We start from the raw sequence: 14047 nt of genomic DNA, 5'->3' as shown, positions 1-14047 counted from the left end.
TAATATCTTTGCTTCATTCCGAACCTTTTTGTGCCTAATGACACGAGGAAACAGTTAGGTATACGCTTTTCAACGAAAAAAAAAGAAATATGGAAGCTGTCTATCGGAAAAAAGTAAATACCTATCTGAATGTAGGAAAAAATGACTTTGCTAAAAAGCACGATAAGTCATACGTATGTTGTACTTGGTTATGTGAAATTCGACCGTACGCACGGCACGCTCCGCCGGTAATCCGATAATAGCGTTAGCATCGTCGAAGGTGGTCGTGTTTAATAAAAGCGTCGATATCGTGATCGTGCAGCGCGTACTTAGGTATACGCGCACGGCAGCGTTATAATTAAAGTGTTTGTCTCTGGAAATTAGTCTCGTGCGAATTTTACCGCTGCCCACGTGAACACGCGCCGTGTACTTACGTCTCTCTTTGTATTCGCCTATCTATGTACGGAATCGCGTGTGTAATGCATGCGCATAGGCTAGACAAGGATATAAGGGGGATGATCGTGAACGTTAGAAAGATACAGGAAGCAAGAACAAAGAAGAAAAGATAGATAGAGAGAGAGAGAGAGAGAAAGTACAGTGTCTCGTCTGTGAAGTCGGGTCCCGCAGACGCATGTATACGGCACTGTCGTGCCCCTCGCAAAAACCAATAACCTCGGCAAACGTCGAGCACCGGTTGTTTATGGCCCGAAAGAGAGAACAAGAGGCAGAAAGGGAAAGAAGGATGGACAGAAGAAGAACGAGAGAGCAAGGTGAGAGGTGGGGAACAGGAAAAAGAAAACAGCCGTCGCACACGAGAAACGAGGGGAGGAAATACACATCGCTCCGAGTTCCAGATCATTTCGTACCTGCAGCACAACGTCGATACTCCACCATCGACCGGTATACCCTTTGTCCAATAATTCGTAATCGTGTAGTGTATTGTATTACACGACGACGTGAATCCCCCGGTTCTTCGTTTTACAACCTCGTGCTCACGCGATCATTCCTTCGTTAATGAGTTCGAATTCTTGCACGAGCACGCGAAATTTCGCGGAAATGGCACAAACGACCGAAGGTTGAAAAAGACTGAAAAACACGAAGGCGTTGAAATGCCGCAAAAAGAACGCCATCTAATGTTCTACTCCCGCTGTCACGTGATCACTTAACACACTGCCGACGAATCGGAAAGAACTGTCCTTTCTGCATAAAGTATATTCTTCGCTAACGATAAGAACAGATAATATGTACTCGATATGTTTGGCAATTTTGTTTTATCGAACCGTCAAATTTATATTTCAGACGTTATCCCATACTTTTACATGTTTTATAAATAATCAAATTTTAAAACGTTACATAGTACGTGTTGCTTACGAGAAGTCCGCGGTGGTCATAAATAGTATAGTCAAATCTAATTCGATGTATTAACAATCAATTCTCGCACGAATATGCAAAACTGCCACATGTCGCTTGCGGGAAATACTCGGTAACCGTCGTACTAACTTAAAGCTAGCAGAATTCAATGTATGAATAACGAATTATCGCACGAACACGCAAAATTTCACGGAAATGGCACATACGACCGAAAATTGCGAAAGACTGTGAGAAATATGGAGGACGGCGAAATACCGCGAAAAATAAACGCCATCTAATGTTCTGTTTCTATGGTCACATGACCCTTTAAGATGGTAGCGGGAAAATAAGGCGATGAAGTTGAATGGGATACCGTACGTGATTCAGGCATGTTTCTAACGGATCAGGAAAACACCGCAGGGCTGTAGTTGAAATTGGAGTTGCAAGAATCCCGAGAATGCGGAATAGTGAATCTCTCAAGGAGCAAGTTGGGAAACGAGAGAAATTGAAAATCGTATGGTAACGCTTACACCATGCCGTTTTAAAGCTTTACACTTTGTGCGTCGAACTTTTTACGCTTCACGTTCGAAACTTATCAGAGCGAGAATACGAGCGGAATACCGACCGCCCAGCGCGCCCAATTTTTTTCCTCGCTTTGATCTCTCCGCTCGCGAACATCGATTTCTATCTTATTTTATACATATTACATAAAAAGCAGCGATCTAGAAACGAGGTATAACGCATACGCCAAATAAAAAAAATTTTAACGACGTAACGACGCTCGTATCTCCATAGAACGGAGCGCATCAATTGATACGAGCCGAAACGTCGAAAAATTCGTTCAATTCGCATTCCTATGTCATCGTTAAAAATATACGCGTAATAGAACAGATAAATCATTGAGACCCTGACATTGATGCGGAGAATTAACGAACACTATTTTCATATATTAAGGGAAGAGTAAAAATGGACAACGTGCGACGTATGCTTTATACAAGTCACAGGCAAAGAAATGTTTTTTTTTTTTTTTTTTTTTTTTTTTTTTGTTCCTTACATACCTCAAATAAAGGCGAAACAATGACGGTAGGCGAACCAAGGAAAACAAAACAGACAGAGGTGAAGGGGGCAGGCGTGCTTCGGTCCAATGCAAAATAAACGTGTACGCTCGTTATAGCCGATGGCTTCTACGATGATTTACCGTTTTCCGCGTGTGTATGGGCATATGACTTCCGGTAGGCAGTGGGAGGCACAACGCCTGGCCTGCTTTTCTTTCTTTGGCTAGATCAGAAAACTGTTCCCCCGTTTAAATCCGAAACGTGTCCAGTGTGCTCGTCCTCCGCCACCGTCTCTTTCTTCTCTTCGTTCACGCCACGATGCGCGTCATTTGCGGCCGGTTAATACATTCGACGATCCACGATAGAGTCAATGATATAACCGCCCGTCGGTTCGCCTTTCAGCAGCCTCGACATGTTTCACCGGCCTTCTTTCTTTCGTCCTCGATTGGAAGCACTCTGAATCCGTGAGACTCTCGTCGAGAGAACACGCCTCCGCGTTTCTGTTCCCTATTTGCGATCCACTCTCCTGGACTAGTACACTCAACCCGTTGCTCACTTTCGCCGTAGGATTCGCGTTTGTAATTCGACCTAACGACGTAAATTCTTTTACACTGGAGTAACCGATCAGGCGCGCGCGCGCGCGATCGCCAATGCGTCAACTTCAGGCCGTAATGCCGTTTTTTTCGGTGCCTATGTAACAGCAACGCCTCCTGCCTAAACGTTCGGGACGAATGTCAGTCGCCCCGATCGTACAACGAGCAATTAATTAACCGGTCGCTTGACACGCCGTTAAACACTGACCGTCCAACTAGAAGCACGAATAATTGAGACAACCGAACGTGTTCGAATGTCGTTTCGTAATATCGTTCCCGCACTCCGAACGCGGAACCAAAGATCCACGAGAATCGTCGTTGTACTTAAGATGTTGCAACGACATCGACGAATATCGAACGAACGAAAGAACAAACGGCGATATATTACGGAAGATCCTTTCGAGTGCTACAGCCGGTCGTGTAAGTGGGTGATGGAATCCTCGCGAGGGGAACGTGACGCCAAAATTTTCTAGCAAGGATGTATCTCGCGTTCCCCGCGTTTACATTAGCGAACTTGAAATTATCGTCGTACCAGTAAACCATCGGCCGCTTCGAAACGCGTAATAATGTGTACGAAAAATCGCACGTCACTTTCAAAACCGGTCACATCGCCGACGAGACGATATCGCGAACACTAAGAAACGAACAGCCAACTACCGCGACGTCACGAGTCGTACTAACTTGACTAGCGGTTCGTCCAGCCTGGTGAACCTATAGGAAGCGACGAAAGGGGGGTGAAAACGACTTCAGCGCCACCGGCGGGAAAATTTCGAAACGTCGAACGTCCGCAGCGTTCATCTTTATCGACACATATTTTACGTAATGTAATTATTTATGTAAACGTAAGTACTAATGTAGGTATGCATCGAATACGGTAATCGAAATACGAATAAAAGTTTAAAGAATAACAGTGATATAAGTAAATAGAATTGATTCAATGGATAATTTATGTGAATTTATATTAGCTAGATAGGATATTGATTTACACTCAAATATTTAATTTTTTCGCCTATAAACGTATGACTTTGTATGTGAAATATTTAACGAGTGTTTTTTATACCAAGATGAGTTGAGCAAAATAGCTTTCGAGTATGTAATGTAACGAGTTCGTCAGTTTTCAATTTTAAACGTTTCAGCCATTTAGATGAATGAACGAGGACACGAGTAATTAATGGTCTTCAAATTTTAATCATCGAAAGGTCACAAGACTAGTCGTTTCAATTACACATATTTCTCTTTCTGTATTTCTTCGCTACTTTTTATATACATATAACTTCTTATCTTGTACGCCATCGCGTCTTTTATTGCTCTTTTTTCTTCGCTGTTCTTCTACTGCTTTTTCTTGGTAAAATTTTTCTTTTATTGTATCCTTACATTGTTTTTGCTTTTATTCCTAAAATTCTACGTAATTTGTTTTACTTTCAAAATTGCTTTCGATGCCCTCCTGTTGCTCCCTAGCGAATCTTTTCATTTTTGTGAAAGAAAACAGCGTTTTCCTTGCTCCTTGCTCTTGATCTGCACACATGACGTCCTCTTATCGTTGCAATTATTAAATTACCTATTCTCTTCAACATTAAGAATACTAATAACGAATTACCGTTGAATTGTACTAACGGATTGCTATTTAATTAGAATAATTGCAAGCAAATTGACAGAAACTGCAGAAGATGAGAACTCGAGAATTCATTTAAAATTAAAGAAACTTCCAATCCCGATCCAATCTCTATCGATAAAGATAGAATACTAAATGCAACCAGATATCACTGCATCAGTTCGTGCCATGATTTAAATGCTTTAATTTAACACCTTGCAATATGATAGCCCGAAGGCTAGTATATCTGGATATTTTTAGTATTCCCTTGATTATTCTCATTTTCGCTTATTTCCATCGATTTCCTCAAAGATAAATTAATATCGCGCGAAAAGAGAAAGAATGGGTAGCCCGCGCACGTTATTGCACCACGATATCCAGTTTTACTTTGTATCTAATGAAACGAACTGCTAAAAAGGAACACGGATGCGTCGTTAACAGTGTATCATTTATTCCTTCTCTTTGCCTTTTACATTTTAATTCATAGAAAGTACGGGGTTTTTGTTCGCTCGTGATATTACAGTACAATCGTATTATACGTCTCGTTTTATAGAGGAATCAGGCAGCAAGAAAGCAAAGACGATGAAAAGGGAAGAACTTATAAAGATACAAAACGGGATTACCTTATCAATCTTATTCTCTGAAATAATCAAGGCGTCTCTGCTCTGAATTTCATTCAGCGTTATATCCCTCTAAGCGTTAGCCGTGCAAACACCCTCTTACGTTGCTCCCTTCGTTTGTTAACTTCTTTTTTTAACATTATCACCGGCTGGAATGACGCGAAAGTTAAGGCTAAAATACATCATCCCCTATCTCGATTATGGTATTGCTGTTCTCCAAAGGCGGATCGGTAAACGAAAGATATACGACAGGCTTGCTAGACAGAGGGAAAAGTTTTATCTGCCGTTTCAGAAATATCAATAACTGATCCCTCGTACAGTTTCTATTCCAACGTGGAAATATACGGCCAGACGAAGCCCCGTACGCCTTCGTTCCTACCCTTGAATACCATACGGAACATGCCCGAGTGTATCCCTTTCAAATCGGAGAAGATGCAGCGGTCTCGTACAGACATTCAGAAAGTATCCTATTCCGAAAGATGGCACGTGCCGTTGCCAGCGTGGATTTGCCGTTTAAAATCCAATTCAAGGCAGCTACCTCGGGATCCGTCATCGTCGATTTTAGTTACCTTCGCACTAGGTGTTGTACGATTAATTTAATACGAGCGAAGATCGTCGTTGCGAGAGAATTCGTGTATATTGGTGACGCTTGTCAAACGAAATCCAAGTGCAGCCGAGTTAAATTATGGATACCAGGAATCGGAGCGCGAACATTGGAGTACGTCGACGAATACTTCTTTCCTATTAGTTTATTGTCATGTTGGACACACGAAAGCGGAAAACAAATCGACCGAACCGATTCGTTAAGCGAAAGGTTCGATTCGAGCGAAAGGGGAAAGTTTAATTATCCAACAGGTATAGTTCAGAGAAACCTGGTGTATTTGTCAAAGTTACGTGTTACAAGAGCGAGCGGAAAGCAAAAAGAGAGATCTCCATCGCTGTATCTTCGATTGCTTCTCCTCACGTTTCGTATCCAGCTTCGAGACGTGTAATTGCAATTTTCCCTTCTCCCCTGAAGCATCGTTGCAGTATTACATGTTTAGTGGAAAATCAGCGATCGAAATTGCACAAGAACGGTCTAGAAAATTATTCGATTCGTACGTTCCATACGCGTGCATATTAATTCCGCTAAATGTATGTCAGACAGTGTTCCACCTCGATGCGCAGTTATTAAACAAGCTTTCAATAAAATCAGGAAATAAACGCGTAAACATTTCCCGGCCTGGTCGCGTGCTTTTTATTAAATCGCGGGAGTGACGTGATTTTATTTCGCCATGGCGACATAAGCGCTCGCAAGATCGAATAATAATCTTTTTCCCTTTCTTCGTCATAAAAAAGAGGGAGACATTTTTCAAAAGGATATAAATATTCGATGCGTTAACTACGCGACGAAAATACTCTTCCAGTTCGTCTCGGCGAGAGACAAATACTTTCCAATTCTGGAGACGATCGGAGAGACTGAATCTTCGAAACCCGTGACTTTTTCCACCGTGCGACGTCGTGTCATAATTTCATCGTAGAAGGTAATACGAATGGAGCAACTATGGCGGAAAACGAAGAGAGGAAAAGGGCCGCGGCAGTATGGTCTTCGCCGCTCGAGATTTATCGAAGCCGAACACCGATGCATTAGCGATGGAAAAGCACGGAAACGAGATGAAGGTAACGAAGCGAGGGAGGAAAATCGACGAAGCTGTCGCGGCGGGGAGGAGGTAGCATCTACCGACCTTCCCAACCCTTAAACCGTTCCCTCTTTTTAAAGCAAAAGAAGCTCTCTCAAGACGTGTAACGAATCAATCGAGATCAGAGACGCACGACTGCCAAGCGACCCGTGGTTCTCTAATTCAAGCAGATTTTCAATACGCGCGTGTACATAGATATGCTTATCCTTTGACTGCTGAGACGAAAGTATAATTAAAGAGAACGCAGTTAAACGCAAATCCTTTTCAACGGTACACTGATAAGCTGATTCTTCGTAGATAAATGGCCGCTTGTTCGCTCGGTGAAATACTGCTGAATACTGATTTCATTTAATTCGATCTTATTTACCCACTGTTTATCGTCGATTCGCGATATTGCGTTGAGAAAACGGGAAGGAAAATCTAATCGATCGTTCGTTCTATGACTAAAACCTTTGTCCAAAGTTTCCATACACATAACTAATCGTCATAAACTGTTGACATCGCGCGGCTCGATACAAACATCCGAACTCTCTTTTCACCTGGAATATATTCAGGCAAGTAGAAGTTTAACGAGCAGTATAAAAAAAGAATGTTCCAATATTCTCCTCGTGACACTCATAAGGTGGTCCCTATTAATTTCTACGTACCTAACACGCGTTTCTTTGCGCTCGCAAATTCTTGCACTCCTCTAATGTCGGATTGTCGATAGAAAGAATCGTTCTGACAGCGTTTTGCGTAAAAATCGTGCGCGTCGAGACGTTCTTTTTCGCCGTCGTTTTTCGTCGAAGCACGAATTGACGAACACGATTAGCATAAACTAAAAGGCGGCCGGTGGAAATATAAATTACACGAATCATTTCGTTTCTAGCCCCAATATGTCCCGCAGACGCAACACGATGCGCGACACGTAGTCCTGGAGCAATGATTGCCTCGCTTTCCCTACGTCCATCACTTCTTCGTGATTCGCTTCTTCGTGATTCTCATAATCGGTGCTGCATTGATTCGTGATCAAACTGAAAGCAAAGACGATCAAGTCGCAGTGCCTGGCAGTGATCACTTCATGAACCGTAGACATGCCTGGAAATAAAATAGAATCGCGATAGTCGATATACTATACGCGGCAAAATAATTTGCCGACGGAGAGTCTATGGAAAATTGTAGTATAAAAACTTTCGACCACTAACCTACTGCGTCGACACCGATCATCCTTAACATTTTCAATTCAGCCACGGTCTCGAAATTCGGTCCTCCGAGACACGTGTACACGCCTCTGTGCACGATGTCTTTTATACCCATTTCATCCGCTACCTGCTCGCCGATTTCTAAGAGGAAGGCGTTGTAAGCTTTGTTCATCGGCGGGAACCTCGGCCCAAATCTGAAACACGAAGATGCATCGCCGGGATGAGAAGACAGAAGGGGTTTTTGTATCGTCGAGAAGAGGGTAATCGTTAGAGAAGTGCGGGCAAGCGCGAAAAACTGGCGAGCATGTTCGATGAGTTTCATTAATACCAGAGGTTGCTGTAACAAGGGAAAAAAGGGAAAGGAAAGTATCTACGATGAAAGAATCTCAAGTTTCGCGGGATGGAAAGTTAACGAAAACTTGGCTGAGCCTGAACGAGATGCGAAAGCGGATAGGGTAGAAAAGAAGATGGGAAGGTTAGGCAGAAAAATCGAGAAAGATCCTTAGGTAAATACGTCAATCAGATTCTTTGTGTCGTCGGGTAAATAGTTCATCAATCCGATTCAAGGGGTTGTTCCGATGAAATAGATTAATTTTATTCCTTCGACGACCTCAACGATCTCGCACGGCCACCCGTTTCCCTCCCTTTTGCCCCCGGGGCAAGCACTCGAAGAATCGAGTCGTCGAGCGTCCGCAATCTGCGAGCGCCGTCGACGACTTTCCTTCCGGAAACGAGCCCGAAAGCCTTTGTCGCCTGCAAGCGGATTCGAATTCATTGCCGTTCACGCCGTGAATCTCACTAGTCCGCTTTTCAACCAGTATTTTTTCCTTATTCTTCCCCTGGCTCCTCCATTTTCATCCATCATCCCTCTCTGTCTCTCATTTTATCTGTCTCTTCTTTCTTTCATTTTCTCCTTTCGTCAATAAAATCAAAAAAAATTCCTACCGTCGTTAATTTCTAGGGCATCGAGCACTTCACGATCACGTGAGAATTTTACGTAAAGGAAAAAGATAAGCAGCAGCAACGGCAGATAAGGAAGCGTAGAAGCATGTAGTAACACCAAATGGAGTACTGTGACGCGTTTCATAGCGCGACGCGTTGACGAGGAGAGGAACGAGGGAAAGTACCTGTCGTCGTTTGGCCCTTGAAGAGGATTATTCCCAGCAAAACCCATCATGTTCACGTGATCCTTCACCATCATAATGTCGCCAACCTTGTATGTGGGATTTAGACCTCCCGCGGCGTTCGTCGCGATCAGATGAGTCACGCCTACGAGCTTCATAACTCTTACTGGCATAGCACACTACACGTGAAGAGAAGAGGAAAAATAATAAGCATTAGACGTTCCAGATAATCAGAAAACGTAAATCTCGAATGATCGATGTGTTGGAACACGTCGTACCATCGAATTGCAATGTCTGCAAATTTAATCAGAGATACGAAGATTACTCTTGTCATATATATTACATATATATATATATATATATATATATATATATATATGTATGTCTATACTAAATTTCGTATCGAATAAGTTTTATTTTCGAGCAATGATAAGTTCGTATGGAAAAGAAAGAAATACACAAAGAAACGTTACCTTCCAGAGTGGATAACCCTCGTAATAATGAAATCTCCCTTGCATGCACATGATCGGCACACCCTTCAGATAACCGAACACCATCTGTCCTTGGTGACCCTTGACCGTGGAGACAGGAAAATGTGGGATTTCTTCGTATGGAAAGCACTGCTTGTTCTCGAGGGATTCTGCCAGGGAACCTGGACACAACTCGTTTTGTTCAGTTGATCCTGTTTAGGAATAGACAAAACATTGACTGGGAAAATACGCTGCGACAAAGACACTAAAGCGTTTGAAAAATCATACTAACCTATTCCAGAACCGCAGATGATACCGATCTTTGGCCTGATCTTGACACGGTCTAACAGATATTGCGCTGATTCTTGCAAAGCTTCGTACGTATATCTGCATACATACAAAGTGAATTAATTAATCGGGTCCTGTTCGTTTTAGCTGGATTCGTAAGTTAATATTTTCACAGTAGAAAAACGGTTTTCCATGATTCGAATATTTCACACGAGGTTGAATAAACTCGTGAAAATAATAGAAACGTCCAGAAATAATCGGGATGAGTTGAGCGAGTACAAGAGGAACTGGGGTCGTTCGCAGCCGACCGACATAATTTCACCGTGGAAACTATCACAAAACGGTGCAGTTACCTGTTAAACTGCTAACAGGCTCAAATAGCGCCGGATTTAAGCTGAATGTAGGCTTCCAGGGTATTACAAATCATGCATCGAAATACGCGAGCGGCCGCGTAACATGTTTACGAGTGTGTATGCGCGTCCCGTGCACAACTCATCTAGCCTGTGTATGCATTCACGCGTGCGCGAATGCAAAATGCGCTCGCGAACAGCCCCTACGCACAGATGCACACACAGAATTTCCATGGCATTCGACCGAATAAATGCGCCTCCAGCATAATGCTACACGTGACACGATCGAAAATTACTTACAATCCCACTGTGAATTTTAATGTCTCCGCACTCGGCGGTCCCTGTTCCTTCCTTTTTTCCATATATCTTTCGCATCTTCTCCTTGTTTCTTTTTTCCTTCCTTTATTTTTCGTCGTTCCGCGTCGCAATATCCGCGAAAGCTCAAAGCGAAGATTCTCATTCTACCCTGCTCCTGACAACCTCGCGAGTGGAACGTTTCGAAGCGAAACGAGTCTCCAGGATAAGATTGTAATCGCCACCCATTTTTCGTCCCTTGGATTATCGCGAACCTGCCAGAGATTTTCATTTCGTTCCCCTCGCCGGCCGAAAACTCGGTAATTGGAAAGAAAGACGCGAACGTAAGACGAGAGCCGCCGCTATCGAGTTATCGTGTACGTGTACGCATCGCCGTAAGGGGACATCGAATTATAACGCGATGAATACGCCTTGAATATGCATACTGCTCCTCCTCCCTCCCCGCACCGTTCCCAATACAATCGTATTCAACCGCGAATTTGAGAATTGCTTCGCAGTTTCGCCGGGTGCCCGTGGAAAAGCTTCGATATAGCCGTGAGTACACCAAACGTCATTAAACTAACCGCATTCGCGGATGCTCCATCGTAAAACGAGATTGTACGGTGGTCCGTTATGAATGGCAAATGTGAGATGGACGATTATTATAACGACGTGAATGCACATAGCCCCGGGTCATGACGAGGATTCAATGACGCCACCGCAATTTTGCATACAATATCAGTCGCTCTAATCTCGATTATGGATGCACACCATACTCGGAACTTAGCTTAGGGTGTGTTACTTCTTTAGATTCGATCGAGACTCACGGTGCCATCGTTCGGACTACTTCGTTTGTAAGAGATGGCTGAGTCTCGGATTTGTCGATCAATCGTAAACGAAGTCACACATCACGATGAAATCACAAACTTTCGATAGAAGAAAATGAAAATATAAATTCTCAAGTGTATAACGTGTAAGCTTGTTCGTCAAAGAAACGAATGGACTTTGTACAATAATAGTCAGATGTATTAAAATAAATACAAATACAAATGTAAAGATAGTGTATGCCGGTTTTAATCGTCATTGCTACTATACTAATCGAAGAAAGGATAATAATATTCCTACATTTATATCAATGGACGTTACCACAAAAAACAGCAATAACAATCTATTCAAAGTTCTTTGGCTTCTAGATCTTGTAACTCAAAACATCGTTAGTATTCCAAGGCACAATATCATGGATCTCTCAGTTTTGAATTTTCCGTTTCAACTTGAAACTTTTCCTACGGACCACTACAGTTCTACTTATAATTCGTTGATTTGCGCGAAGTGAAACGGAAGTTCGTTGATTTTTCAGGTAGCTCGACTCTACTCGAATCTATAGGTCGAAATTGAAGCGACTGACGAGGAAAAGGATAAAGAACAGAGTAATCTAAATAAAAAACGGGGCGAAATACATTGATAAATATTAAATGTACCGGATAAAAATTCATATCTGATGGAAGCGAGTAGAGGACGCGACGCGAAAAAAGAATCGAGCACCGAACGAAAAAGGGGAGCTGCGACTAAATTACAAATCTGTCTGCATATTTGATTCGGCGTGTAGTTTCTACGCCACTTCGCGGATACTGGTCATTCGACGAGAAATGGCTGCAATTCGTCGATCCACCGATCTTCGGACTTCGATCAAATTAAAATAACCTCGCGATCAATTGCGGAGCATCACGAGTGGTCTCAATAATACAAACGGTCGTAATAAATTCTAATAAACGCGATGATCAGAACGAGTGTTGACAAACACAAAGTGACAACGAGTAAAAGGGTCAAATCGATCCCCTCCCCCGCCATCTCATTTTCCCTCTCTAGGTTTCCCAACGCTATTTACCGAAATGTCAACCTCATCGCGCCATTACGTTTAATTCCTGTTTGCGTTCGTCCCAAGCGCAGCTTGTGAGTTTCGCGCGAGCTTCCTGTTTGCTCGATTAAATAAACAAAATCAAAGTATGAACGCTCGAAACTTCTAATTGGACATTTCAGAATACGCGAATTTGCAGGAAGCTGTCGTCTACGTCTGACGTATCTCGAACGTGTACGAATAGACTGCTGACAAGTTTCTCTCCCCACTAACGCTGACACCTGAATTCCTGCAGCTGGATATCGCTAGAGAACACCTTTTCCCTTTCGTTAGGATAATACGCAGAGAAAGGAGCAAAAAGAAGAAAATTCCAACGTTTTAAATGACGTTACACCGAATCAAACACGCTGTGTCGCAGAAGTCATCGTGCAGGTGACTGCAAAGTTCACGGTCACGTTGTCTCCCTGTCCCTGACGAACTTACAAGTCACGACACGTGTTAAACATCGTCCTGTCCGAAATAATTCCAGGCCGTCTATCTTGGAAATTAAATGGCCCACTGCAATACGAAGGTATGCTAATATCGTATCATCGTGAACTCCCATGTAAATAAGAGGGAAGAAGGATGAGAACAAGTCCTGGGAAATTAGTTACACTTGGGAATTTCATACACACTCTCATTACTATATAATATGCATGTAGCTAACGATTTCGCATTGTTGATTAACCGAAAGTTGTGCAACAACCGCTTCGAGTAGCCATCCGCAGCAATTTTAACAAATTTTTCAACGTGAGAACCATAAATAAATCATTCGAATATATTTTTGCGAATTTCTTGCAGTCACCGTAACCAGCCTCTGTCGATGAGATTCGAACTGGACGAACGTAATCGATAACAATAGCTTTATTTGAAATACGAGACGCATAGATCCAATAGATTGACAGCTATACTCCACTTTGTTCTCACTAATGAGAAACGAACGACTTACGTGTTGTGCCGATGATGCTTGACCGCCGTGTATAAAAATTCATCATCCGTGGGACGTTTCACCTGCGAGTAATGATTGTGCCCATTGACAGCGTCGTTATTCGCGAAAGGCATTGTGCTTTATGTCCCGATCGAATCTACCAGTCTATCCAAGTTGATAAAAAACCCGCCGTCACCTTGATAGAGCGCGGACGAGAAAGGCAAGAGAAACAAGAACAGAACCAGTCAGAGGAAAATTCGATGAATAAACGATAAAACGCGTATACGTTGTTTGACGAAAGTCTGACTAGTGACTATAGCGTCTCTGGTTGCTGCTGTTTTATACAGATACCGGGAGTACGGTTGAAAAATCGCGAGCTTCGCCGAACTGGCCAATCGTTTCGGGCGGTTACTCACGCTTCCTCCACTCCTCACGAAGATCGAGTTGGTCGGAAAGTCGTTGGGAGGAAGGGGCACGCGACGATAACTTTTTAAGCGATAAAGAATTAAGTGATCTAATTTCCTCCATGCCGCTCCACCACGTTACGGTTTATACCAGGAATAATAGCGAGAACAATGACACTTCTCGTCCTACGAGCAACAAGTGCATTTTTCCTGTGCGAACAAATAATATTTATCTCGTTTCAGAAGA

The 14047-nt window shown here is 42.9% G+C and overlaps 2 protein-coding genes across 6 annotated transcripts in view; both read right to left on the bottom strand.

Moving 5' to 3' along the window:
• LOC100643455 (beta-1-syntrophin) overlaps positions 1 to 3672 on the bottom strand; it is a 348794-nt gene extending 345122 nt beyond the window's left edge. Inside the window, exon 1 of one of the 2 annotated variants that reach the window (XM_003398124.4) lies at positions 2388 to 3672. Coding sequence is in view for 1 of the 2 variants with exons in the window: in XM_012312423.3 (XP_012167813.1) it covers positions 2528 to 2551 (24 nt within the window). In the remaining variant the exon portion in view is untranslated. The remainder of the gene's footprint in view (positions 1 to 2387) is intronic. The other variant, XM_012312423.3, reaches the window with a different exon arrangement.
• Positions 3673 to 6049: 2377 nt separating this feature from the next.
• Positions 6050 to 13753, bottom strand: LOC100643580 (purine nucleoside phosphorylase). 4 transcript variants are annotated; one of them, XM_003398125.4, is made up of 6 exons: positions 13418 to 13753; positions 9935 to 10029; positions 9646 to 9854; positions 9176 to 9351; positions 8052 to 8242; positions 6050 to 7944 (listed from the first exon to the last, which is right to left on the bottom strand). In XM_003398125.4, the coding sequence occupies exons 1-6, from the start codon at positions 13528 to 13530 to the stop codon at positions 7721 to 7723; spliced, it is 1008 nt and encodes a 335-aa protein (XP_003398173.1). In that variant the 5' UTR covers positions 13531 to 13753; the 3' UTR covers positions 6050 to 7720. The 4 variants fall into 4 exon arrangements, with proteins under 4 accessions (XP_003398173.1, XP_012167815.1, XP_048265707.1 ...); XM_012312425.3 differs by having other exon boundaries at positions 9646 to 9824; XM_048409750.1 differs by lacking the exon at positions 13418 to 13753 and adding an exon at positions 10581 to 12398 and having other exon boundaries at positions 9646 to 9824.
• Positions 13754 to 14047: the final 294 nt, after the last annotated feature.

The sequence above is a fragment of the Bombus terrestris genome, chromosome 10 (assembly GCF_910591885.1).
Source record: "Bombus terrestris chromosome 10, iyBomTerr1.2, whole genome shotgun sequence".
NCBI lineage: Eukaryota > Metazoa > Arthropoda > Insecta > Hymenoptera > Apidae > Bombus > Bombus terrestris.
Note: the sequence above shows the minus strand (reverse complement) of the source record. Positions and strands in the feature narration are given on the sequence as shown.